The sequence below is a fragment of the Herpailurus yagouaroundi genome, unplaced genomic scaffold, assembly GCF_014898765.1.
Source record: "Herpailurus yagouaroundi ecotype Mexico unplaced genomic scaffold, PumYag 490, whole genome shotgun sequence".
NCBI classification, from domain to species: Eukaryota; Metazoa; Chordata; class Mammalia; order Carnivora; family Felidae; genus Herpailurus; species Herpailurus yagouaroundi.
The window spans coordinates 22,059-48,581 of record NW_024412707.1 but is presented as its reverse complement, the minus strand read 5'-3'; the positions used below and the strand labels follow the sequence as shown (position 1 = coordinate 48,581).

Below are 26,523 nucleotides of genomic sequence, written 5' to 3'. Positions count from 1 at the left end.
GTGTGTGTGTGTGTGTGTGTGTGTGTGTGTGTGTGTGTGTGTGTGTGACTTCACTGTAACCATTCTCAGAGAGTTAAGTGTTCATTTCTGTCCTGTTGGAGTTAGTAACCAGGATGGGGAGAAAAAAGGGTGCTTTTATGCTCAGAAGCTGCTTCACTTACTATATATTCTTGGCACCTGAAGAGAAGTACAGTGAGCTTATTGGTAGGTTCCTTTGGATAAAACAGTGTGTATTATTTAAAATAAACTTTCGGGGTGCCTGGGTGGCTCAGTCAGTTAAGCGTCCAACTTCGGCTCAGGTCATGATCTCGTGGTTTGTGAGTTCGGACCCCGTGTTGGGCTCTGTGCTGACAGCCCTGCTTCAGATTCTGTGTCTCCCTCTCCCTCTGCCCCTCCTCTGCTCACACTCTGACTCTCTGTATTTCAATAATAAATAAACATTAAAAAAAAAAAAAGTAAACTTTCTTGGGGCACCTGGGTGGCTCAGTCACTTAAGCGTCCGACTTCGGCTCAGGTCATGATGTCACAGTTCGTGGGCTCGACCCCCATGTCAGGCTGTATTCTGAAAGCCCAGAGCCTGAAGCCTGCTTCAAATTGAGTGTCTCCCTCTCTATCTGCCCCTCCCCCACTCTGTCTCTCAAAAATAAATATCATTAAAAACAAAAACAAAATAATAAACTCTTTGGGGTGCCTGGGTGGCTCAGTCAGTTAAGCTTCTGACTTTGGCTCAGGTCATGATCTCACAGCTCCTGAGTTCGAGCCCTGTGTCAGACTCTGCTGACAGCTCAGAGCCTGGAGCTTGCTTCAGATTCTGTCTCCCTCTCTCTCTGCCCTCTCCACGCTTGTGCATGTGCACACGCTCTTGCTCTCGTGCGCGCGCGCTCTCTCTCTCTCTCTCTCAAATATAAATAAATGTTTAAAAAAATTATTATTTTTTTAATTTTTTTAAATTGTTTATTTTTGAGACAGAGAGAGACAGAGCATGAACAGGGGAGGGGCAGAGAGAGAGGGAGACACAGAATCTGAAACAGGCTCCAGGCTCTGAGCGGTCAGCACAGACCCCAACACGGGGCTCGAACTCACGGACCGCGAGATCGTGACCTGAGCCGAAGTCGGACTCTTAACCGACCGAGCCACCCAGGCGCCCCCCCCCCCCAAAATTATTTTTAAATAAAGTAAACTTTCTTTGGGGCGCCTGGGTGGCTCAATCAGTTGAGCATCCATCTTTGATTTCGGCTCAGGTCATGATCTCGTAGTTCATGGGATCGAGCCAGCTCTGCACTGACAGTAGGAAGCTTGCTTGGGATTCTCTGTTCCCTCTCTCTGCCCCTCCCCTGCTTGCGCTTACTTGCTCGCTCTCAAAAAATAAATATTCAAAAATAAATAAATAAACTTTATTTTTCTTCTGTTTGCAGAGAAAATGCTGACTTTGTCTTCTTTCTCCATCCTTACAGGTTGGTGACATTGTGAAAGTCACAAGAATGAATATAAATGGCCAGTGGGAAGGCGAAGTGAATGGGCGCAAAGGGCTTTTCCCCTTTACGCATGTCAAAATCATTGACCCTCAAAACCCTGATGAAAACGAGTGATTGCTGTTGCCTGTTTCCTGCTGCTTCGTTGTTCTGCCTGTCATAGTCTCTTTGAAGTGGGAAAGCATTCTCTCTCATAGGCAAGTTACACTGCATTGCCGATGTCCAGCTTTCTGCAGAGTGGCGGTCTCTCACACCCATTTGGAATGCACACAGTGGCTGCCTCGGCATTTGTATCATAGTCGTGTTGTCAAGAGTAGCCGATTTTAGAGTTCTTTTGGATCATAAACTGGAAGTACTGGTGGAAGCACACAAGTGGAGAGAAGTTGACGAGGAAAGGGTCTGTCTTCTCATCACTGCCCTGTTTGTACTTGTGACTGATTGTATCATGTTCATCAGATGGAGCTTGAGGCCATGACGAGACATTGCACATTGCTGTTCCACAGAGCAGTGGCTCAGTTGCCATTTTGTTTTTCCTTTGAAGAACAGAGCAAATGAACCTTACAGAAGAGGGAATTCTGTCCTTAACTCCCCAAATCTGGCTCTCTTTTTTCCTTTTGGTTTGGTTTTGGAAGACTTAATTAGATTTGTGTGTTCTGAACAGGTTTTTAACTAGAGGGTTGGATTTTTGTGGTATTGTAAGGAATGACTCGTGCCTCTGAGCTTCCAAACTGAAGCTGCTGTAACTAAAGGAAAAAACAGCCCTGAAGCAGAGGCCTTTATTGTCTTGGTTGCCACTTGTACCTTGTTTTGCCATATTGCAAACAGCCCACAAAAAATCAGTCATAGCGTGCCAAGCTGTGTGCATGGCCTCTTGGATTATATTGTCCCCAAAAACATCAGAGTGAGGGCTGATTTGGGGAAACCTTTGCTTACCTTGTTTGCCAGTGACAGGAGCAATGTGGAGGGGCGCACTTGGCCAATTTTCTGTCTACCGTTTCAGTGAATGCACCCCTTTAAGGTATAGGAATTAAGTTTCTTTAAAAAATGAAGTTGTTCATAGAATCATTGAAATAATTAATGAATCTTTAAATTCTACCCACTGAGGCTCACTCCTCGCCACCACAGCCCAAGTTCACAAGGCTGCCAGAGAAAGATGGTGCTGCTAATACTGGTTCCCCAGTCTGTATGTCCCTGATGCCCTCAGGCAAAGAAAATGTAAGCTCTGGAAATTGGTTAATGCATTTAATGTCTAAGATTTTAGTCACTAGGGAGAACCATTAACCATATAGCAATTTGATGTTATTGTTTCCTTGTTAGCTAAAAAAAAGGTCTGTTCATACAAGCCCGCTTGATACAAATGTGTGGCTGATCCCTCGACTGGTGCACATAGCAGATTAGGATTCTGGAACCTTCATGCAGTTCAGTCTGCTCTCCCTTCTGGAAACTGGTGAAGACAGGCCTCAGCTCAGAATGAATACAGAAGACCTAGAAATGTAGCAGCCACCTAATGAGTAACTGCATCATTTGCTGAGCATCTGCTGTAGCCATGGCCCTGTGTCCCAAGGGTCTTAGGTTTGGAGGGCTAGAGCGATATATTCTGGTGACGGAACCAGCAAAACAACCATTTTTTCAGTCTGTCTTTAAATCCATATTTCATTAGGCTGGTATCTGCCATATGGAAGAATCTTGAAAGTGTTCTTGTGATAAAGTTAATGATCAGTTGGGAAAAAAACCACTGGCTGCCTGTCTGTGGTCTTCCCAGAAAAAAATGCAATCTGCTCTCCCTAGTCAGAGAGAACTGTGGCCACTTCTTGCTCTGAAGGTGCCTCTCCGTTGTAGTTGCCTCATACTCATTTCGGGCCCAGCCTAGCTCCCACAGTAAGTGGTACATGTGTGGCAGCATTCCTGGTCTCTGTCTGGACGCAGCACTTGCCTTGGAACCAGTGACCCAGTACTAAGGGGGTTGTGAGCATTATATGTGCCTTGTTTAAAGAAGGCACAAACCTTAAGACTTTTTTTAGCCAAATTTAGCTGAGGGGCTTGGCACTTTTTGGTGACAATAGTTGGTTCAGAGTATAAGAAGTATATGGCCATTTTGGAAAGCAGGGTTTCCTTTCAGCTATGTCTGCTGGCCCATGGCAAGACCCACCTCGTGTAGAGCACTTCAGAATCAGAACACCCCACAAACCTACTTTGGCTTCATAATAAGTCTGCTTGTCACTTCAGCCCACGTACATATCTCCAGGGCTGCCCAAGAGATTGGGAGCCTGAAATATGGTGAACCTTGAGTTCTGAACTCTCAAGATACGTGCCAAAAGTAGTACCTTTTTGACTTAGGACCTTATTAGTTTTCTCATCAGGCAGGGAAGTTCTCTTCATCACACTAAATATACAGAAGACCGCATCCTTGCCTCAGCTTCATGCCTGGGTTCCCCAGTGATTGGGAAAGACTTCCTGTTTCAGAAAGCAATGCGAATCTTCCAGAGGAGCTGTCTTCCCTTCTTGGTTGGTCTCCTTTTAAGATTGTTCATTATTGCTACTTGGCTCTGCTCTACTGTGTGTCACCTAAGAAGATATTTGGATATTAAATTAACTCGGGAACTGAACAAATTATGAAGGGCATTGACAGTTTGATTCAAAACTTGTTTATCCTGAAAAGGACCTCCCATGCAGGAGTTGTTCTTGTCATTTCTTCATGGTGTGGTACCACCTGATGGCATAGTTAGAGAGGAGCACGCGTTGACTAGCTGCCATTTGACAACTTTGGTCACCCAGACAAGACACCTTCTGTGCTCATGTTGGAAAACTGAAAGGGGGGAAAAGACAGCTGCTCCCTCCTTGGAGCTCAAGGATCCCTGGCTCCGTGCTGACTTTCTTTTACAGCTGTTTACAGACAAGACAGGCCGAGGCAGACGGCCACTGCTCTTGTAATGTTTGCTCAGAGGAATATGACCATTTTATTTTTGAAAAGGGATGATCTGTTTTTTTTGCCAGGTGTTTATAATTTAATCCTTTAATATTATGTTCATTAACCTGTTAAAATGAGTGACTTTTGATTGTTTTAACACAGTACCTAAGACTAATGCTTTCTGTGGACACCACTGAGCTCTGCCTCAAACTCCACCCTCTGGGACCAGAGACCTAACTCTGGTTAACTGATATCAGTGTGGTAACTGAGCTGGTTGTATATTCTAAAGGAGTAGAAGGACAGTTCCCTGACACAGGGTTGTTGTCTCTGCAGGACGAACAGTGGCCTTGCTTCTAGACGGTCTTCACTGTGTGTTTTAAAATGACAACAACAACAACACAAAACTTTTGACCTGTAACTTAAAGATCATAAACTTCAGGCAATAATATTTTCTGTGTAAGCTTTTAAAATTATTTTTGGGGATCATAGCTTGTTTTATTTTGTGCTATAAAATTAACAGTATTAAATGACTTATATTCTTAGAACATTGAGTGTCTTTTCTTAACAGATTAGTGCCTTTTTATTTTTGTATTCATTTTACGTTCCTGATCCCGGCATCAGAACCCTTGTTTCCATGGCCTGTTTGTACATTGTCTCAATAAAACTTGCATCAGCCGGTGGTGGCAGCAGCGGCTTTGGTGTTTCGGTGTCTCCTCAGTGCTGCCTGGAGGCTCTCAGCCCATATCAACCTCCCAGTCAGTTTAGCACCTGATGAATGCCTGTGAAACACAGAAACAACTGGTGCCTCTCCTAGGGTGCGTCTTGCATTGGCCCTTCCCCACACTTGGAGCCCCCTACAAAAGAGAAACAGCTGGTTCCCAATGCGTGAGCACAGTAGGTGCTGTAGGGGGCTGGTGCTCAGTCTTGGCCTTCTGAAGATGAAGCAATAGTTGCCACAGTTTACACCACCAAGGTCCCTTCTAGGCACCTGTATCTGAAGACGTCTGTTAAATATTTGTTCAGCACAAGCTACCCAGGGTTGAATGGTTTCAAGTGGAAGTAAGTCCTAAAAAACAAGCAGCCTCTTCTCTTTCTGTCTATATATAGCCTTCGTGATGAACTCCAGGGACCTTCAGGTAGACAGCTGGAGGTGGGGGTAGGGATGACACTTTCCTGACATCCCCTCAGTCAGAGCCCTGTTCTCACACATAATTTGTGTATGTATTGAGAGGTCCACATTTCTTTGTAGTAAAACCTCCAAAAGTGAGTTTCAGGAAGTGATACCAGTCCATATTTATGCTGCTTAAATGTACTCCCTAGCTTCTACTTTCAGGGTACTGCAGAATTTGAAAGAAAAGTTTGCCTTGAATGGGAATACAAAACTGTTAAGTCATTCTGGAAGACACAGTGCCCTAGAGACACCTTTGAAGAATACTTGGTTTGAAAAGGTATATTTTGAGCAGCAATACTGAGCTGGGTACTACCCTCTGTGGCAGGAAAAACCCTTGGAAATGGGACCAGGTGAGGGTGGCTGTCCCTCCACCTTCCTCTGCTGAGTTAGCCTCAGTGCACACCAGCAGAGAGGCCAGTGCCCAGATCTTGAAACCTCACTCCACAGTAAAAACTGTGACATTGCTGCGCTTTTCACATGGTCTCCTCCTGGGTCCTTGTTCTGGGAGGCTCTTCTCTTGCCTAGGCATGGGCCCTCTTCCCCAGCCCTTTCTCGGGATCTGACCTTGATCTTGCGGTCTCCATGCACACCTTGGTTCCCCAAGTCTTCGCAACCTAAGCTGGAGGGAATCCCTGCCCCCGCCCTGGAGAGCTCATAGTGCAGACGTGGTGAAGGTGGCTCGAGACATTGGGAGCTGCTGTGGAGCCCTCGGTGGGTTCAGGATGGCTTCTTGGCTGCTTAGAGGAAGAGAAATCAACGAAATCCGGGTGGAGGGAACAGCTCAGGGCTGGAGAGTGCCTGGCTTTGTCATAGCCCCTGGAGACCTCAGGTGACCTGCCCTTCCTCGATCCCTTTTTTTTCAAGTTCTCCAGGGGTTTATGCAGCCAAGTTTGAGAACTACTTGTGCCACTGAAGCCCCTCACTCCTGCGCCTCCAGCTCTCCGAAGTCTTGGGCCAAGGGGCTGTGGTCTATGTTCTGCCTGTGCTAGGAGAGCAAGACTGGAGTCCGCCGGGGCGAGGACCCAAGCCCAAGCCCACGGGAAGACTGCCAGTTGCCGTCCCGCCTTTATGCGAAAGACCCCGAGGGTAGAAGACCCGGACGCCTTCGGACAGCAGTGCGCAGGCGCGGCCCACACCTGGTACTCCCAGGAGTCCTGGGCTCGAAGCCCGGCTGCAGCACGTACTCCGGCGCGGCTGCGTCACCTAGACTCCGGTTCTCCGCTTTTCGGACCGGCTCTGGGGACCACCACCACCGCGTCCTTCAGACCCTGCCCACCCGACCCCGCCACTCTCCACGCCTAGATGCGGCCGTCGGTCCCGGGGGCAGCCGCCGCTGAGTCGGGGGCAGGAGGACAATCACCCGGAGGGATGGAGAGGAGGACCCCGGGAGGGGTGAGGGTAGAGAACACAGTGCACTGGGGCCGCAGGAGGCTCCCTCCCCGCTCTCAGGTCCCAGAAAGGGTTTGCCCTTTTCCGGACGTTATCCAGAGTGCATGGCTCTCGGGTGAGGTCCCCGGCGGCTGGAGAGATCGCGGGCTGTGGGGTTTGGCTAGCCCGGGCTTCCTGGTGGCAGGGCCGAGGGCCAGGTAGGGTGACAAACAGAAGGCGGGGAGACCGAAGAGGGGACCGGTGGCCGTCAGCGCTACCCTTTTCCGGGGCCAACGAATTTGCCCTCGCAGGGCTCCTGGGCTCGGGGCCCTACGAAACCTGTGTCCTGGCGGCTCCGGAGGGCAGGGCTGGTGTGTCTCAGCTTTGCCTTCTCTGAAATGGAGGCGGGCACAGGTGAAGGAGGGGCTGGGGGCGTGGCTAAGGCGGCGCGCTTTGAGAGCAACCTACACCCTCCCGCCCGAGAGCCCCGCGGAATGTGCTGTGCAGGCTGAATCTGAGGAAGCGGCTGGGTGGGCGCGGGGGGCGGGGATGTCCTCTGAGTGGGCGCCAGGAGCTGCCCACCAGCCGAGTCCTGGAAAGAGGGAGTGAGTGAGTTACTGGGAGTCTGCCCCGTAACTGCGTCCAGGACGGGCACCAAGAGGAAGAGAGACCTGGGCAGGGGCTGTGCCAGGCCCAGTGACCAGAGGAAAAGGACCCAAGCCCCAGTGTCAGCCATTCGCGAATAGTGGTTTGAAGCCCACCGAGCTCCCCCAAAACAGCTCTGAGGAGTTTGGGGGATTTGACTTTGGCTTCAGCGTTGGAGGAAAAACATCCATAGGATGCAGCATTCAAAATACGGGTATCTGAAGAAGCACATCCCTTCCACTGTCCATTCCACTACCCAGGATCTCCCTGTTTCTAGTTTACTATGTATTATATATTTGATAATATATTAATATAATTATGTATATTTCCAGAATTTTTCTATAACATACAAGCAAATATACCTCTGTAAATATCCTTTCTAAATGTTTTCTGTACAGAAAGGTAGCATAGATTACTTACTTACTGTTCTGTACCTTGCTTTATTTCCCCAGTCTGTTTTAAAGATTATTGTGAGTCTTTGTTCTTTTTCACCACTGTATAGTACCACATGATATAGATGTACGGTTACTCATTCAACAATCCACTATTGATGGACATGTATGTCTTTCCAAGGAGGTCAGGTGCATTAAAATGAGCTGCTCCAAGTGGGATTGCTGGATCAAAGGCTCTGGGTATTTGCAGTTTTTAGAGGTGTTGCCAAATTGCCCTCTGTAGGGTAACTTACACTTTCACCAGAGATGTATAAGAAAATATTTACAACATTTTTCCAAACCCATTGTAGACCCGTTTTATGGTTGAACAGTATTCCTCCACGTGGCTGAGGTAGCTTAAACCAGGACATTTGTCACTGAGGGTGTGGAAGTTGTTGCCAATCCTTCTGATGATAGAAAATCTTCAGGTCTAAGTAAGGGCCACAAGGGCATGGCCCACCTTCCAGCCCTCAAGCTGACTGTGGCTCAATCCTCACCCCAGGTGCCTCCTGACCTTCTGGTCCCTCTGCCCCATTCCAATCCAGTGCCAGTCCTACTTGTTGGTATGTTTTTTTACCGAAGACACATGGGATGAAAACCCCTCACCCAGCTGCTCTTGGGCCCTGTAACATACCTCCATGCTATGCTCCTGCCCAGAACTCAGCACCCAAGCCAGGCTGGGCTGGCACATTTTGTATTCCCCAGAATTTGCCATCATACCTCCTTGCCTTTCCCCGGACATTCCTTCTGCCTGGATGCCCATCTCCTCTCTGTTGAACTCCTAAGGGCCTGTCTGTCCTCAGTCCTTGCCACCCCCTAGTAAAACCCTTCTGGCCTTTCTCTCCCTCCAGCAGGACTAGAATTAGGACTAGGTACCCCATAACCTGGAAACAGGACAGTCCTGGCAGCAAGCCAGCAGCTTGGGGAGGGCCATGGTGGGGCTGAAGAGGTCAATAGGAGCTGGAGCTGGCCTCCACAGTCAGAGAACCCAGAACGGTGTTCACACTGTGTAGACCAACCGGGCTGGGGGGAGGATAGGCTTCAGTAGCTACAGCAAGTCAGGGATGAGCCTGGGATATGGGGTTTGTCTCAGGCTCCCCGAACTGGGGATCCCCTAACTTCTGTTTCTATATGAATGAATCACCCTGTAGCTGTGGGCACAGCTGGCCTTAACTCAAGCGTTGGCTGTGCTGTATCAGCCCCCAGTATTTCATGGGAGTCAGTTAGATAAACTTAGGTCTCTGTATCTGGAAATCCACCTAAGTCTGGCAGGGAAGAGGCCTCTACTGTCTCAGCCCATGGCTGCCCTCAGAACCCCAAAGCTCAGGTAGGCCCTGCTGACCCTCAGACCTGCCTCCAGGGGGCGCCAGTGTCAATCCCAATGTTCAACATTGCCTCTATCTCATGTTCCAAAGGATCTCCCTACACACCTTGGCGTCCAGCCCCTAGTCTGAGGGGAATGGGGAACAGGAGAAACTGACAGGAGCTGGTAGATGGAAGGAGAACAGAGACAGGCTTGGACAGGGATCACCTACACACACACACCCGCTTCTCAAACCTTGGCAACCCCCTCCCTGCCTTTGGGGTGTCTGCTGGGTCTAGGGGTCTCTCAGCCACTTCAGGTCACCTTACTACATCTCAGCCTGGGGTTCCATTTCCCTCTTTGCTAACATCCCATTGGATATTTTCCAAGCCAGATGTTATGGTCTTGCCCTGCCACATTTCTCCTCCAGGCCTCAGCCCCTCACCCACCTGCATAAGTGTGACCCATGCAGGCCCTGGTCCTGCCCCTGGGTGAGACTTAGCCTTCCGAATTCACCCATCTGTAAAATGAGGGAGAGTGTTGCTTGTCCCCCTGGGCAGGGTGGGACATAAATAAAGGACGTTCTCTGAAGGCTGTATCTGCCTGGCATAGGTGACTGTTACTGCTGTTGTTTTTGTCCTTACAGGAAAGCAAAGTCCAAAAGGGGGAGAGGTGGCAAAAAAAAAAAAAAAAAAAAAAAAAAAACCCAACACGAGCCACTAAAGGAGCACTAATAAGACACAGAGTTGATGGGCCCTGATGTGTTTAATGATAGATGTGACATCACTTCCCCAGAAATTGTCATTCATTCATTTCCCACATAGTCACTGAGTTCCAGTTTGCGGGAGGTACAAGCTCTACCTGAACACAATGCGAAGATCAGGACAGTCAGGACAGTGAAACAGGAGGTAACCAGGAGCCAGGATATCAGGGCCTGATCAAGTCCCAGTCTGGGGAGGCTGGTCAGGGAGGGCTTCCTGGAAGAGGGGACATACCGTCAGGGGGCATTATGATTTATAGGAATCCAGGAAGTTCTCCTGATATAATGACAGATGGGAAAAAGAAAATGTAATAGAATATAATTTAAAATAGACCGTATTAAGTGTAGGGAGAAGGCAGACCAAGGAGACTGAGCCTCCCAAGGGAGTCAGGTTACCTATGGGGTAGTGGGAAGTGATTTGGATTTTCCTTCTTGGGGAGCTTACTCCGGGTGATTCAACTCCCACTCCCCACGTCACTCCGCTGCCCACGATTCGAAGACTTAGGAAAGAAAGAAAAGAAGCAAGAATCAGATCCGGTGCGCTGCCCAGCTATGCGCCCCTCTAAGGTCCAGAGGATCCCTGGGAACCCAAACCCCGCCGGCGGCGTCCATGGCCAGAAGGGCCCCCGAATGCCTCCCCATACCCCGCGACCCTCTGTGAGGACTCTGAAGCCACCGGCCTGACCCCTAACCTGGAACCGACTCCCAACTACCAGCAGGGACCCGGCGGGGCGGTGCTGGGCGCCGCGGGCTTCCCGGCCGCAGTGTCGCCGCAGCGCCGGCCCCGCCCCCCCCCGCTCCCCCCCCCCCTTCCCCCTCCCCCCCAGGCGGCCGCGGCCCCGAGCGGCTCCAGAACGGAGGCCCGCGCCGAACCCAGGTGAGTGCCCGCCCTGGGGACCCCAGGCCCCAGACCTCTGTCCCCGCCGTCCCGGCTCGGCTGCCGGGTCCCGGCTCCACAGTCCCCGCGACCTGGGCTAGCTCGCGCGCGCTCTCAGATCTTGTACCCCGGGCCGGCGCGTTGGGGGGTGAGGTCGGCAGTCGGGGAGAAGAGACATGCTGGAGGCTGGAGCGCCTCTGTTCCTTCTCTCCTCCCCCGCCAGGCCCTTCCTCGCTTGCCGCGGGGCCCTGCGGTGTACCCGTCCCCCTTCCTGGGCCGTCCGGTTTGGTGAGGGCAGCTGGACCAGCGGGAAGGCTGCAGGAAAGATCTTCCCAGATAGAGGGAACTGCACGTGCAAAGGCAGGGAGAGTGCACGGGAGTTTTGCGCCTGAGCCCGGCAGGGGAGCAGGTGAGGGCAAACTTGAATTCCATCCCAAGGAATGCTGGAAGGCACTGAGGGCCCCAACTGGACAGCAACCTCCCCACTGCTGTTTCTGTCTAGCCTGCACTGGCTTAGGGGAGGGTGGTGTCCCTGTGAACCAGGACACAGGCTCCTGGTGGATAGTTAGCACTTGGGCACTGTTACAACTTTTCAGCATTGGGTAGTTTGTAGGCAAGGGACAGCACTCCACAAAATCTTGGCGGGGGGGGGGGGGTCGGGGGGGTGCAGGGCCCCCTCCTGCTGCAAGAACCTTTGCCCTTGAGGCAGCAGGGCTCCAAGCCAGCGTGCACAAGGTAGGCCTGCGGAAGGTTCAATCCCCAGCAAGTCTGTTTCCAGGCCCAAGGCTCTGGAGGATCTGAGACACCTGGGCACCTGGGAAGGGAGAAACAGCCTAGACAGGTAACTGGCAGCAAGTGAAAGTTCCACCTTTTCTGACATCTGTGGCCCAGCAGATGAAGCCTAGGCCAGGCAGGAAGGAGGTAGGTATGGCTGAGCCAGAGGAGAAGCCAGGATCTGGGGAGGGGCCCCCTTGTGCCCAGGGAGGGGACAGGTGGGGCAGGTGGTAGCCAAATCTTACAGACTTGCCTTGGTGATGAGAGGGTTAAAGGGCATCGGTATGCCCAGGTGACCTTTAAGTACCACCACCTCCTGAATTGTAATGGGTGCCTCTAGTGCAGGTTACATCAGATGCCAGGCAGTAGATTGTCCTTCCCAACTTTTCCTCCTGTCTTCTTGCCCCCCTTGCTCTCAGGCACCCACTCAAAGCCCTTGCAGGGATGTGGGCAAGACCAAATAGGTGCCAGCCCCACCTCCAGTTAGACTTCAGGAAGAACTTCCAGGGAAAACAGAAAGGATGACAGTTGGATGGACTGGGGGAAGATCATTTGTAAACAGGGCAGCTTTGTCCCAGGCCTTCCAAAGTCCAGTCTGTAAGCTGAATCTTCCAGAAGGCCCACCCTGTGGCCTTGAGGACTTTGGCTGCAGGGATCTCTTTGCTGACCAGGTGACCTCTCCCCATGGCTTTGTGGCTTGCAGGGTGATATGGGGGCTTCCTGGGTCCCCTCCTATCTTGAAACTAACCAAGGTGGGAGGGAAGTGGGAGGCCACCCGGATGGCCCTGCCTGCTGCCTGACCTTGGCAAGCCCTTGGCCCCTCAGTTTCCTCATCTGCTGTTGGATGTGATCTCAGCACCGTAGGCCTGGAGGACATTTGTGAAGGGGGGAGGTGCACAGGGTGGGAGCTCATGACTGCTGGGCCTGGGCTGTGTGCCTGGCCTCCCTTTCCCCCAACCCCATCAGGCCTGGGCTGGCCGCCCACTTCTATTCACCATGGAGCTGGGTTTCCCTGGGGACAAGTAGCCTGGCCCAGCCCACCCCCACCCCACCCCCTGACGCACGCCCCCAGTCTCTCCTGGCCTAACTCACACTAGGAGGAGGAGTAGAGGCTGGGCAGCCTCTTGGACCCCTGCCCCACCCCACGCCCTGCCTTCCAGGGCTGGTCCACCTCTGGGCTGGGCCTGGAAGAAGAAGCTGTGGCTGTCCCTGGAGGAGGTGGGTATCCAGGGGCTGCCAGCTGGGTGGGGGCCAGGGCCTGAGAAAACTAAACATTACCCCCACTGCAGGAAAGAGAAACCCCTGGACCAGGAAGGCTCTGATCTGCCCAAGGTGCCCTGGGGTTTGACCCCAGGCATTGTGGCCTCCCTAGCTGCTGGATTTTGAGTGGGTTGCAGAAATCAGGATTTACTGGACAAGGCAGCTACACCTAAAAGAATGGCTGAGGTTGGAGCAGAGGGGCTCCCCAGGCAGTAGGCACAGCAAAGATGGGAGGGGAGAGTGAGGCCTCAAAGGGGAGGTGCCACCAAGGTCCCCTACATGGTTCCTAGCTCAAATGTGCTTGTCCTCCAGAAGCCCCTCCCCTAGTCTGTCTCTATCTCTCTGTATCTCTACTCACATTCCCCATCAAAGCCCTGGTCCCTACAGATGCCTCTGTCTCCCCTGCAGGTCCTGGAGGCAGCTCCTGCTGGGATGGCAGCTCCAGCATCTTTAAGGGCCACGGGGGGTCCAGCCCCACCGGGGGCACCCTAGGACTCCCACAGCCATCTGTGCACCTGCCCCCCACTCATCTGTGGGCCACTCACCATGGGTGGGTGCTTCTCCAAGCCCAAGCCAGGTACCTCCTTTCTTCTTGCCTCATTCTCCCCTTCCTCCTCCTCCCTCCTCCCTTCTCCAGCCACATCCTTCCTCCTCCCCCTCCCCCCTCTGCCTCTGAAGTAGGTCAGGCCAGGCGGCAGCCGGCTCCGAATGTTAATTCCCTGAAGGCTGGAGGGAGTGGGGGCTTGGAGCCATTCTCTTGGATCCCCTCCAATGGGTCCCCCTCTTTATTTGGGGATTTGGGTGTTTGTGGTGGGAATAGCAGCTGAATCTTTCTTGAAAAGTAGAAGTTACCCGTTCCTCCTGCCCTGGGGGAGGGGAGGGGGGCAGTGTCCCCTAGGGTTGGGGAAGAGGGACTCTGAGGACATCCTCAGCCACTGTGTGACCCAGGGCATGCAAGTTACCTCTCTGAGCCTCAGTTTCCCTCTCTACAAAATGAGCCTGATCTCTCAAAGTTGCCATGAGGGTGGAGTGTTCACCTCTTCTGATGTCCTGTGTGACCTTGGGCCGAATTTCCCCATTTGTGCATGAAATCCTGCCCTGCCTGGCCCAAGAAGTTCTGGCCAGAGGTGGGGGCCTCACAGATGCTAAGGGAGGCCCAGGTCTGCTCTCCATGGAGACCCCTGTCTGTTGGGCTCTCTCTCCAGCCCCTATTTTCCCTCTTCTCTCTTCACAACACTCAGGAAGGCAAAAGAATGGAGGCATGTTACTGGCTTCTCTAGTGTCTAGTCAGTGCCCCCGCCCACCTGCCACCCAGGCCACCCTGCCCCAACCAGCTCGCCCCAGCTCCCCTTACCTGATACCCATCAGCTCCATTACCTTGGAACACATGAGCCTATTCTCCCTTTCCTGGGTCTGAGGGAGAACTTGGGGCAAGAGGAGACCTTTGATGCCCTGCCAGGCAGAGGAACACCCCATTCATCTGCCTCAGGAGCCAGCTCTCCCTCCCCCCATGCCTATGCTGTGGGTACCCAGCCCTGGGCCTGATCCTACCACCCTTCCTGCTTCCATGTATGACTTGAGCAAATGATGTCCACTGTCTTGACCTCAGCCTTCCTCCATCCGAAGTGGGTAGAAAAATGCTAGCTGGTCCCAAATCCGGCCCCTATAGGACTACTGGGCTGGCAGGAAGCCAAAAGCAGAGGGTGCCATCTGCAGTTTCTTGTAAAGGGCCTCAACAGGCTGGCCTACCTGAGGCCCCTGGCCCCAAGCTCCCAGTTCAGGAGCTGGCCATTCTCACCACCCTAGAGGCAGTGGTAAGAACTTGCATTCTTGAGCCTAAATTCAGCCCTGCCCCTTCCTGGCTGTGTGGCCTTGGGGAGGTGACTTCACCTCTCTGTGCTGCTGTGTTCTCATGTGTAAGTGGGGCTAACCGTTTTGCCCCCCACCTCCACCCCCTCATGCAGACTATTGCGCTTAGCACAGGGCCTGGCACACAGGAGGCTGTGCAGAATGTTACTATCCCCTCTTTTAGGAGCTAGGTTCCCTGCTTCCAGGACTCCCCTGTGGAGCTATGGCAGAAGGGCACGATTTTAGACCCCAGGCACTCAACACTGGGCAGGTCAGGGGTGAGGCTCAGGGAATTTCAGGGTGTGGGAGTGAGAGCATTTGGGCCATAGAAGTTCAGCTGGGGTCAGCAGGGGCTACAGGGAGACCACAGCAAGCCCAAGGTCTTTGTGCAAATTCTTCACCTTCTATCTTGCTTGACTCTGACTTGGAGCACATCAGCACACATTTCCTGAGCTCACTCTGTATTCCTTGTGTTCCATTGGCTCTGTGTTCCTGATAGGAAGTATTCCAGGCCAGACCCACACTAAGCTCAGAACTAGGAGGAAGTGCAGCTCTCTTGGCATCTGGTCACTTGCCTTTTAATAGGACACAAGTGCTACCTAACAGCTTTCCCTTTTTGCCATGGCTGTCAGGAAGCTCAGAGCTCACCAATAAAATGCTACTACCCAGCTTTATCTGTTGAGCTTCTGCTCTGGGTTACATATATTAAATCCTTCAGCATTGACTATCACCAAAGAGGTAGGCACTGTTCTCTGTTTTATAATGAAGGCATCTGCAGTCCAAAGGGGCTAAGGCAGGAGCCCATGGTCACACGGGCACCTGGGAATCATTTGCTAGGGTTGATCTGGCTCTATGGGTGAGCAGAGACACCCTCTCCATCCACCTTTACACTACTGTTCCTGACTTAATGGCTTCCCATTAGACTGCGTCAGCGAGCTCCTTGGAGCCTTCTGGAAGGAGGTGGAGGATGAAAACAGCCTGGCTTGGTTGTTATCTGGGCCCCTGCCAGGCTGTTCCTGTGAGCTCCCGCTCTACAGTTCACATAGCTGGTGTCAGCTGAGTCCAGGAGTATTTTCCTTTTTGATTCTTCTCAAAACATTCTAACATTATTACATAAAGTATGGAAATGGAGGCACAGAAACTACCCCACCCTAAACCCGCCCCCCGCCCCCTTCTCCCACCTGATACAACAGCTTCAGCTTGGTGGTGTGCTCCCTTCCTGCCCAGCTGGAATCATGGAGGGACCTCAACCACCCCCCTTCCCCTTCCCTCCCCTCCCACGCCTGAGCCAGGCTAGGGGCTGGGACTTGAGGATAAGGAGGGGGAGGGGTTCTACCTTCCCAGGCTTCAAGCCAGTGGGGGATTAGCTCTGCCAGAGAGGAGGGACACGCAGGGAGTGGGCAGCCAGAGGAGGCATCACCTGAGCTGTTCAAGTGGATGGGCAGCAGTGAGCCAGGGCAGGGAAGAATGGCAACCCAGACCAAGGAACTGCCTAGGCAAAGGCCCAGAGGTGTGACTCTGTTTATTTCTGGAGTGTCAGGTCTGGGGTGGAGGGGAGAAGAGGTGAAAAGGGGAGAGGGCTGGAGGCTCTGGTGCCTTGGGACTTGGGACTCCTTGGACTCCTGCTTCCTCATTGGGCCCATGCTGTGCCAGGGGCTTAGCTTCCATCACTCAGCCCAGGAGGCCAGATTATTGCTGCTAAAAATTCTGTTTATTGTTTCCTTCTAATTAGAAAAATACCCCAGGCACATTGTAGGGAATTTAGAAAATGCAGAGAAATATACAGAACAAAATGACAGTCTCCGGCTAACTGACTGCTTAGAGTAGTCGCCACGGGCACTCTGGGGAAGCATCTGCCCCACAGAAGCTTCAAGGTGGGCCCCACGCCCCTCTGTACAGTCCCTGTGCACCCATCCCTTTGGGTACAGTTCACCCCCAAGGCCCCACACCCTTGCACATGAAGGTGTTGAAAAACCAGTGCTTGGCAAATGATGGATTCTTAAACTGGTGAGCATAGCTATTTTAAGAAGTTGAAAATACAGTGTGTACACTTTTTTTTTTAATTAAAAAAAAAATCTCAAACCTATGGGAACATTGCAAACAGAACAACAAAGCCTTGGTTTCCCATTACCCAGATTCACTGGCTGGAAAAATGAGCCATACCCAGGTTTGAACGCCCTGTTCTCCCTGGAGTCAGACCCTAAACATGCCCCTGATCCTTTAGGGATGTCCTTCTCCATCAGGGACCGTGCAGTTGGAATCAGAGCAGGATTCAGGCCACCAGGGTTCTTCCCCCCACATAAATTCTTAGAGAAAAGGCAATTTCAGGGTCAAAGGAGCTCCATTTGTGGGCCCCTCACTAATTTGTTACTGAAAAAGAAAACATGCAGGAATGAAATCAAGCCAACCCAGCTCACCTCCTGCTGCCTCTGTTCTGCTTCGAGCCTGTTTTTTTTTTTTTTAATGAAAAAAAAATTTTAAGTTTATTTATTTAGAGAGAGAGCACGCGTGCAGGCGTGCACACACGATTGTGCTTGCTCCTGAGCGAGGGAGGGTCAGAGAGAGGGAGGGAGAACGAGAGGGAGGGAGAGCGAGAGAATCCCAAGCAAGCTCAGCACTTATGAACTGTGAGCGTGGGCTCGAACTCATGAACTGTGAGATCATGACCTGAGCCGAGATTAAGAGTCGGGTAATTAACCAACTAAGCCAACCAGGTGCCCCTGCTTCTTGCCTGTTTTAAGGCTCTTTGCTGATGTTGCAGATGGCTTTCTCGAGAGGTGGAGGCACAGGAGAGAACTCAAACTCAAAGGGACCAGCCTGCCCAGAGCCTGTGGCGTGGGCAAGGAGGTGGGCAGGTCTGGAAACTCACAGTGCTGCCCTGTCTACCCTACAGTGGAGCTCAAGATCGAGGTGGTGCTGCCTGAGAAGGAGCGGGGCAAGGAGGAGCTGTCAGCCAGCGGGAAGGGCAGCCCTCGGGCCTACCAGGGCAATGGCACAGCCCGCCACTTCCACACAGAGGAACGCCTGCCTGCCCCTCACCCGTACCCTGGTGCTCAGGACTGTGTGGAGGCCGCCATCTGCCATGTCAAGGACCTTGAGAATGGCCAGTGGGTGCTGGGTCTAGTGGGGCAGGGAGCAGTCAGAGGGCCCAAGATGGGAAGGCATGGTGCAGGCCATGGATGGGGTGGGCTGGGAGGCCTGGAGGGAGCCCTTGACGAGCACCTGCACCAGCCACCACCAGTGTGGCCTCTCCTGGTCTGGGCCTGCTCCCCAGAAAGCTAGACTCTGGGAAGAGGTGCCCACCAGAGGTGGTGCCTGGTGTCTGGCCTGATGTCTGAGTGCAGCCCCTCCCCAGGATGCGGGAAGTAGAGCTGGGCTGGGGGAAAGTGTTGCTGGTGAAGGACAACGGGGAGTTCCACGCTCTGGGCCACAAGTGTCCACACTATGGTGCACCCCTGGTGAAAGGTGAGCTGTCCCAGTACACACAGGAGGTGGGGTGGGACCTCCCTGCAGGGTGCTTGGCCACTGCACCATCACAGGCTGGCTTGGCTCTTCCCTGGACCTCCAGGGTCTCATCTATTAGTGGGGGTCTCCTGAGCTGTGGGGAGGGGCGAGCAGCTGCTGGAACGCAGGGGAGGGGAGCTGTTGCCTGTGGCCCCAGCCCAGCACTGCTTCCCTTAGGTGTGCTGTCCCGTGGCCGGGTGCGCTGCCCCTGGCATGGTGCCTGCTTCAACATCGGCACCGGTGACCTAGAGGATTTCCCTGGCCTGGACAGTCTGCACAAATTCCAGGTGGGGCCAGGGGGGCAGTAGGGTGGGAGCCTGGGGGTGCAGGGCAGGGGATGGAGCCCCCCAAAACCTGGTCCTGAGCAACACAGCCCTTGCAGGTGAAGATTGAGAAGGAGAAGGTGTACGTCCGAGCCAGTAAGCAGGTGAGGGCGTGGCTGGGGCTCAGGCAAAAAGGAGAAGTGAGGAGGGCATCTTGGCCCAGGGATCAGCATGTGCAAAGGCCCTGTGGCTGGGGACAGAGTGAAAACTGTGCAGTGGGGATGAGGCTGGACTGCAGCAGCAGGACCTGGCCTGCTGGGATGATGGCATAGGGAGGATGCCATTCCATGACTCTAGCTCCCAGCTGCCTCTTGCTCTCCGGACATCCCCAGGCCTTGCAGCTACAGCGAAGAACCAAAGTGATGGCCAAGTGTATCTCTCCAAGTGCTGGCCACAGCAGCAGCACCAACGTGCTGATTGTAGGCGCAGGTTGGTGGTGAGGTTATGAGGGGTAGGGCAGGGTGGGGGAGAGGTGGTCCCTTAACCCACAGCACCATCCCCTCAGGTGCAGCTGGCTTGGTATGTGCAGAGACACTGCGGCAGGAGGGGTTCTCAGACAGGATCGTCTTGTGCACACTGGACCGGCACCTCCCCTATGACCGGCCTAAGCTCAGCAAGGTGGGAGGAGGGGCAAATGGGAGCCCAGGCAGGCCCCAGACCCCTAGCTCTCTGGGCACAGTCAGGCCCTCTCAGCGCCTTGCTTGTCACCCCTTGGGGGTCTGACCAGCTGCCTCTCTGCTCAGGCCAGGCCTGTCTGTGGTACCCTATAAAGATGTGGGTTTGGTGAATTCCATTCTGCAGCCCCTTTGTGACCTGGGCCCAGCCCTACCCTCCCTAGGCATCGGGTCCTCCATTGCAAAATGGAACACTGGCCACCTGGCCTTATCTCAAGATAGCTATCTCCTGCAGTCCCTGGATGCACAGCCTGAGCAGCTGGCCCTGAGGCCCAAGGAGTTCTTTCGAGCCTATGGCATCGAGGTGCTCACCGAGGCCCAGGTATGGGGCCAAGACTAAGAAACAAGTCTGGGGAAGACTTAGTGAGAACCACAAATGATGTGAGGACATGCAGGCCCCTGGAGGTGTGTGTGGTGGGGGGAGGTGTTCTGCCCTCTTGGCCCTGATGTCTAGGCCCTCCCAGGGGTGCTCCAGGCCTGGAAGGCAGCACTGGATATTCTTCCAGTCAGGATTGTGGGCACATGCAGAAATCTGTTCAGAGCTGGGGCCGGAGAGCATAAGGATGGCTTTGAGGGGAAGGTGATGTCAGAACCTTAAACAGTAAGGAGAAGCCAGGTGAGGGAAAGAGGACCATCCAGGTGGCAGGAACAGTGCCTGTGGAACCTCCTGTTCAGAGGGTCTGGCAGGAGCTCGGAGGGGCAGCCAGGCCCAAGTCCACGGCCAGGCCCACCCTCTGCCCGGCGGGGGTTGCAGGTGGTTACGGTGGATGTGAGAAACAAGAAGGTTGTGTTCAAGGATGGCTTCAAGCTGGAGTACAGCAAGCTGCTTCTCGCACCAGGGAGCAGGTAGGAGGGTGTCTCCCCCTTGTACCCTGTTGGCACTTGGCAGGGCACCAGCCAGCATGCGAGGGATTGGGTGCCGGGAGCCCCTCACTGATGCTGGCCACATCTCAGCCCTAAGATGCTGAGCTGCAAAGGCAAAGAGGTGGAGAACGTGTTCACCATCCGGACACCTGAAGATGCCAATCGTGTGGTGAGGCTAGCCCGGGGCCGCAACGCAGTGGTCGTGGGAGCTGGCTTCCTGGGTGAGCAGCCGGGGCTGGTGGGGGCAGTGGTCAGGCTGTCATGGCTGGTCCCAGGGTGCAGGGTGCTAGACTACCATGCACCACCCCTTAGGGATGGAGGTGGCTGCTTATCTGACTGAAAAGGCCCACTCAGTGTCCGTGGTGGAGCTGGAGGAGACGCCCTTCAGGAGATTTTTGGGGGAACGTGTCGGTCGTGCCCTCATGAAAGTAAGCCCACTCTGACTCTCGGCACCTGGGCTGTCAGAACTCCAGGCACCCAGCCCAGCCCAGCCCCTGGCTATGCTCTCATCCATGGCCTTCTTGCCCACCTTCCCTGACAGATGTTTGAGAACAACCGGGTCAAGTTCTACATGCAGACAGAGGTCTCTGAGCTGCGGGCCCAGGAGGGAAAGGTGGGCCCTTCTTCCTGCCCCTTCTGCCCTGTTCCCAGGAGCTGGGCCTACCTGCTAACCCACCCCCTCCCCACAGCTGAAGGAAGTCGTGCTGAAGAGCAGCAAGGTTGTGCGGGCTGACGTCTGTGTTGTGGGCATTGGTGAGTGAGTGGGCAGGCAGGTGCAAGTGAGTACCTGCACATGCTCCAGAATGACCTTGGGCCAGTCTCTTCCCCTCCCTGGGCCTTGGTTTTCACATCTGTAAAATGGGTACCCCAACCATACCCACTTCACCAGGCTATCAGGGAATGGGTGTTCCACATTTAGCCAGGGCTTGGCATGGAGGATGCTCCCAGTGACTGCTGCCCACAAATACTCGACTCCACAGCCTGCCCCATGTGGGCTGCAGAACACAAACAAGCCTCAAACTGCTCCAGTTGAGGTGCCAGTTTGGGAAAGGACAGAGCTGGGAGGTGGCAGCCTAGGGGCTGGGAAGGTATGGCATGCTGACCCTACCAGGGGCTTCATGGAATTTCTCAGAGGAGGTGATACATGAGGCCTCATGGGAGGCACAGGGTCTGTGAGGGTCCAGGCAGAGGGGACAGGATGCATGAAGGCTGCAGGATGGGCAGCCCATTGGATGAATGGTCTGGGGCTGAATTGTGGTGAGTGAAGGGTATGGGTCATGGAGGACAATGAGGTGGGAGAAGGGAGGGACCAGGGAATGGACATGGTGGCCCCTGTCTTGTCAGGTGCGGTGCCTGCCACGGGCTTCCTGAGGCAGAGCAGCATCAATCTGGATTCCCGAGGCTTCATCCCTGTCAACAAGGTGGGGCTGGGGGATGGTGGTGGCGGAGGCAGGCAGGGTGCTGGGCCGGGGGTAGTGGCATGTCCAAGTCAAGGCCGCTGTGCCACCCACAGAGCCCTGGGCCCTCTCCCCACAGATGATGCAGACCAACGTTCCGGGCGTGTTTGCAGCTGGCGATGCTGTCACTTTCCCCCTCGCCTGGAGAAACAATCGGAAAGTGAACATCCCACATTGGCAGATGGCTCATGCCCAGGGTATGGCCAGCCCTGTGGCAGGATGGGGGATGGGAGGATGTCCCAGGGTCTCAGCTTCCCCCAGGCCCACTCCTCAGTTGCTGGCCTTGGGTCCCAGTCTCTGGGTTAGACATTCAAGGTTTTGTGGTGGCCTGTCTGGGAGCCTCCTCCAGGTGATCAAGCCAGATGACAGGGAGCCTGGGTGGCTCAGTCAGTTAAGCATCTGACCCTTGATTTCAGCTCAGTTCTTGATCTCAGGGTGTTGATCTCAGGGTTGTGAGTTCAAGCACCATGTTAAGCTCCTCACTGGGCATGAAGCTGACTTAAAAAAAAAAAAAAAAAAGCTACCTGACAGAGCAAGCCCTGTGGCCCATCCACAGACGCCCCTCCAGTGCCCTCAGGACACCCCACCCAACTAGCCACAGTGTCCCACCCCATCCTTCCACCAGCCCCTCCTTTCCTTTCATCCTCACCAACCTGTGCAGTCACCCAGGGAGAGAGAAAGGGATCTAGTAAGGCACGGGCCACCTTCCCACTCAGTGCTTCTGTCTCCCTTGGGCCACTCGACTGGCTCTGTGAACACAGTTGTTTCATGCAGGCCCCTGGGAGGCAGCCATTTGGGCCTGGAAACTTGGGCTCAGTGGAGAGCTGTCGTGCTCTATGAGGAATAGCTCATGCCCTCATGAAAGTAAGCCCATTCTGACTCTCGGCACCTGGGCTGTCAGACACCATGCCCCTGAAGCCTCATTTACTGTGAACACCTGGTCTGAGTCCCTAAGATGTAGGTACAAGCAAGTTAGCTGCCTCGTGGGGAGGACCACCAGACTCCCTGCACTCACCTCTCCTCTCTCACTTCACATTATCTGAGCATCTGCTGCCTGAAATCCCACTCCTGGTACCAATATCTGCTCAGGTTCAAGGTCTAAAGTTGGTGCTGGTTTTAAGGAACCAAAGACCACTCATCAGCCAAGTACAATTAAGGTTTAACTGGGAGGGTCTAGGAGGCTCTCATAGCCCTCCAACTACAGGGTCCAATGGGGCCTGGGAATATGAACTGGGAAGCCACCCACGCTATTCTCTGGGGCCCTGGGTGTGGCTGTTATCCCTACTTCCCTGGGCACTTGTGTCCCATTCTTCAGACCTGATGTGTCCGATTATTGTCTGGGTGCACACCTGAAATGGAGGCAGCCCAACAACGCCAGGAAACAGACCTTCTAGATGTGGGGCACTTCATTCAAATTCTCTCGAGAAGCAATCTAAGTGACTGGCTTTGAGCCAGGTGTCTCCTCTGCAATTGAGTGTGGGCAATGGGCTGAGCCATGATGCACCTGTTCACCTCTGGGAAAGCAAGGAGTAGCAGCTCCACATGTCAGAGGTCCCCAGAGAGCCCCGGCAGGCAGTGTAGGGGTGGCCGGGGCTAGGGTCGGGAATCTCATGACCCTGAGTCTTACAGGGCGCGTGGCGGCCCAGAATATGCTGGCGCAGGAGGCGGAGATCAGCACCGTGCCCTACCTGTGGACAGCCATGTTTGGCAAGAGCCTGCGCTACGCTGGTAACAGATGGCCCGGGCAGGGGCGGGGCCAAGTGCGTTTAGGGGTGTGGCTAAGGTGTGTGCGGAGCGCAGAGGTGGAGCTTGGAAGTTAGGGCGGGGCTATGAGCATCCTAGGGGCGGGGCCGCGTCAGCTGTAGGAAGAGTGAAAACTGATTAGGGGTGGACTAAAAGGACCACCTAAAAGGACAAAGGGAGCAAGGCCTGGTGGGGTATTCAGGGGGGATTTAGGAGGCCACAGGACGCTGACCCGGGGGAGCCCCATCCCCTCCTGTACGGCCCACAGGGTACGGAGAAGGCTTCGACGACGTCATCATCCAGGGGGATCTGGAAGAGCTCAAGTTCGTGGCTTTTTACACCAAGTGAGAGCAACTGGGTGGAACGTGGCAGCCGCCGAAGCAGCGGGAGCTCGGTCGGGAAGGGGAGCTTCCAGAGGGGAAGGAGCTCTGCTCCAGAGGAGGGGACTTACCTGAAAGATGGACCAAGTGGCCAAGGGAGGCAGCTAGGCAGGAGACCCACCAAGGGAATGTGAGGAGGTGGGGCAGTAATAACTCCAGCAGCCACGCACTGAGACAGGACATTTTATCTTCAGGACAGCAATTTGAGGTGGGTGTTGACTCCTGCTTTGACGCTGAGGAAAATCACACAGGTAGAGAGAGAGAGTGGTGATCCCAGGACTGGAGCTCAGCTCTGGCAGGATCCTAAAGCCCATGCTGGGCCAAGCAAAGCAGGGAGGGCTGGGTGCTCAGAATATTTCTGTTGTCCTGGGTAAGATCACTCCCTGGGCCCCAGTTGAAGAGGAGTACATCAGGGTCTCTAAGAAGAGAGGCCACTGCTGGGCAGTCCTCAGGCTCAGTTACTCTGTCCCTGCAGAGGCGATGAGGTGATTGCTGTGGCCAGCATGAATTACGATCCAATCGTGTCCAAGGTGGCTGAGGTGCTAGCCTCAGGCCGTGCCATCCGGAAGCGGGAGGTGGAGTGAGTGTGGGCTTCAGAGATATGGGGGGGGGGGGGGGGGGGGGGCCCCCTAAGGGACTGGTCCTTGGTAGCCAGCCACCCCCATAGCCCTACAGAGCCTTCCCTCTATTCTTGGTCCGCATCAGTCTATGGAGCATCAGGACTATGGGGTGGTTGGGACAAGGGTTGTGCTTTGTGAATGGGCTGGTTATTTGTGTTCTTGGGGGACAGAAGGGGAAAAAGCTGTTGTCCCAGGGCAGGCCCAGTGCTGTGGGGAGGGGTCAAAGCCCTTGGTCAAAGCCATTGCTTAGGCAGTTACCTGGCATGGGACACCCAACAGGACATGGTTGTACTGAGACTGGCAGAAGCTAGGGGGGTAAAGGCAGCTAGTGATGCCTCTGGGGACACCCTACATAGAGTTGTTGGGTGGTTTTTTTGGTGTCTGGGAGACACTGGATGTCAGCTATTCCCCTCACCCCAGGCTGATGCCAATGGGAGTCACCCTGTAGGCTTAAACTGCCTGCAGAGAGGCCCCCTCCCCCTGCCCAGGGACTGGGGAAATCCTGGAGGCCACGGGACAGGGGTAGGCCTCAGGCTGGAAACAATGGAGAACCAAGAGGGAACATGATGAATGACATGCTCTCTTCCTGGCCTTCTCTCTATCTCTCTCTCTCTTGCCTTCGAAAAGGCTGTTTGTGCTGCACAGCAAGTACGTGGTTCTCTGTCCTTCCTGTTGACCATTCTGAGCCTTTCCCACCTAAGCCCAGAGCCTGTACCCCATGGTCTTTCCCTCTATGCCTAAGTACCCATTCCTGCTGGGCACCAGGGCCTGGCACAGAGCAGGCCCCCTGCTGTCCTCAGCGATCAGCTGTTCATGGTGCCAAGTGGGGAACCCTCTGTCTTCTACCCTGACTCCTCCTCCCCTCATTCCTGCAGGACCGGCGACATGTCCTGGCTCACAGGGAAAGGATCCTGAGCTCGCATGCAGCAGACTTGGGCAGGCACGCTGGGGCACCAGGGACAGAGGCCAAGCCTTGGGGGCAGGTGCCAACCTCCAATTTCCCAGGATCCCCCAGGGCAGAACCTGAGCCTGCCCAGTGCTTGCCTTCGGTTGCCTGGCTCACCTCCAGAGAGGCTTCTGCTGCCTCCAGGAGATGCTTACCCCCCAAGGCCTCAGCTGCCACTGATGGCTGACAATGGAGGCAGGACAGGCTTGTCCTCTTCTCCCTTTCTTGAGACTGGTTCCCTACAGGACCCTGCAACATATTAGATATTATCTTAAAATTAAAACGCACACGTTTGCATATCTGTGTGACTTCCATTGTAATCGGACAGATACTCATGGAGAAAGCACAACCACACCAAGGAAGTTTGGCCTATGAGCACTCAGAAGAGGTAGCAACTGATGCTACCCCTAAGGTTAGGAAAAGCTTCTCTAACCAGTGTGTTGGATCTGGATTTTCAAAGAATGGCACTCCAGGTAGAAGGGACAGCACATGCCAAAGGTTTGAGATGGGAAGTGCTTCTTCAGGGGTCAGAGGCAGCTCGCACTTGGCAGTTTGGGGGCATGTGCCTACTTGGGGCTGTAGGGGCTGGGTCCTGAGACAATCCATGCTTTTCATGGCAGCCAGAGCTTCAGGAACCCCCATTTCGAAGGTAAAGAAGATGAGGCTCTGCTATTAACTAGGAACGAGGATCTAGAGCCTCTGTGCTACTCTGCCTCCTAGCCAAGGGGAATGTTGAGGGCGAGACGCGGGGGCCAGAAATGAGACAGCAAAACGGAAGGAGATAGTCGTGCTCCCTCCTAGGCCGCTGTGAGACCGGAACCCTCCACCCGGGATCCCGGGAGCGGCGGACGATCAAGGCCGAGACCCGCGCAAGCAGGGCATGCCGGGAAGTGTGGCCTATCTCCAGGCGGTGTGGGTCGGGCCTGCGGCAGGGCAGTGCAGTCCAGAAAGGGCTGGGGACTAGACGCCGCCCTCACTGGAAGGGGGAACTGGGCGCGCGTACTTGGCGGTAAATGATTCCCAGGGGGTTACACGCTCTCTGCAGGGCCCGTTCCCGGAGGCTGTGCTGGCCCGCGGAGTCAGGAGGAGCGCTAAGCTGGCCGGGAAGCGCGTGCAGGCGGGAGTTCGGCGCCGGCCGGAAGTGTGGTGCGGTTGGCACAGTGCTCGCCGGGAAACGTAGTCCCGCCCGGGGCGG

At 54.3% G+C, this 26,523-nt stretch overlaps 2 protein-coding genes and 1 long non-coding RNA gene across 14 annotated transcripts in view; 2 read left to right on the top strand and 1 right to left on the bottom strand.

Moving 5' to 3' along the window:
• Window positions 1-5,074, top strand: part of CRKL (CRK like proto-oncogene, adaptor protein) — a 35,153-nt gene extending 30,079 nt beyond the window's left edge. Inside the window, exon 3 of the mRNA XM_040464667.1 lies at window positions 1,455-5,074. Within this exon, the coding sequence (XP_040320601.1) occupies window positions 1,455-1,589 (135 nt within the window). The 3' untranslated portion in view covers window positions 1,590-5,074. The remainder of the gene's footprint in view (window positions 1-1,454) is intronic.
• A 4,970-nt stretch (window positions 5,075-10,044) lies between these two features.
• Window positions 10,045-11,161, bottom strand: LOC121023046 (uncharacterized). Its single transcript, XR_005787220.1, has 3 exons — window positions 10,971-11,161; window positions 10,455-10,558; window positions 10,045-10,275 (listed from the first exon to the last, which is right to left on the bottom strand). It is a non-coding gene; the product is annotated as an uncharacterized LOC121023046 (long non-coding RNA).
• Window positions 10,868-26,453, top strand: AIFM3 (AIF family member 3). 12 transcript variants are annotated; one of them, XM_040464677.1, is made up of 22 exons: window positions 11,234-11,344; window positions 12,129-12,927; window positions 13,378-13,546; window positions 17,711-17,924; window positions 18,173-18,282; window positions 18,499-18,608; window positions 18,704-18,748; window positions 18,977-19,073; window positions 19,150-19,262; window positions 19,554-19,640; window positions 20,073-20,164; window positions 20,273-20,403; window positions 20,495-20,610; window positions 20,724-20,795; window positions 20,872-20,935; window positions 21,527-21,603; window positions 21,719-21,836; window positions 23,269-23,367; window positions 23,651-23,726; window positions 24,238-24,342; window positions 25,010-25,030; window positions 25,258-25,421. In XM_040464677.1, the coding sequence occupies exons 3-22, from the start codon at window positions 13,516-13,518 to the stop codon at window positions 25,295-25,297; spliced, it is 1,818 nt and encodes a 605-aa protein (XP_040320611.1). In that variant the 5' UTR covers window positions 11,234-11,344; window positions 12,129-12,927; window positions 13,378-13,515; the 3' UTR covers window positions 25,298-25,421. The 12 variants fall into 12 exon arrangements, 10 of the variants coding, with proteins under 10 accessions (XP_040320612.1, XP_040320611.1, XP_040320613.1 ...); XM_040464678.1 differs by lacking the exons at window positions 11,234-11,344; window positions 12,129-12,927 and adding an exon at window positions 10,868-10,935; XM_040464679.1 differs by lacking the exon at window positions 12,129-12,927.
• Window positions 26,454-26,523: the final 70 nt, after the last annotated feature.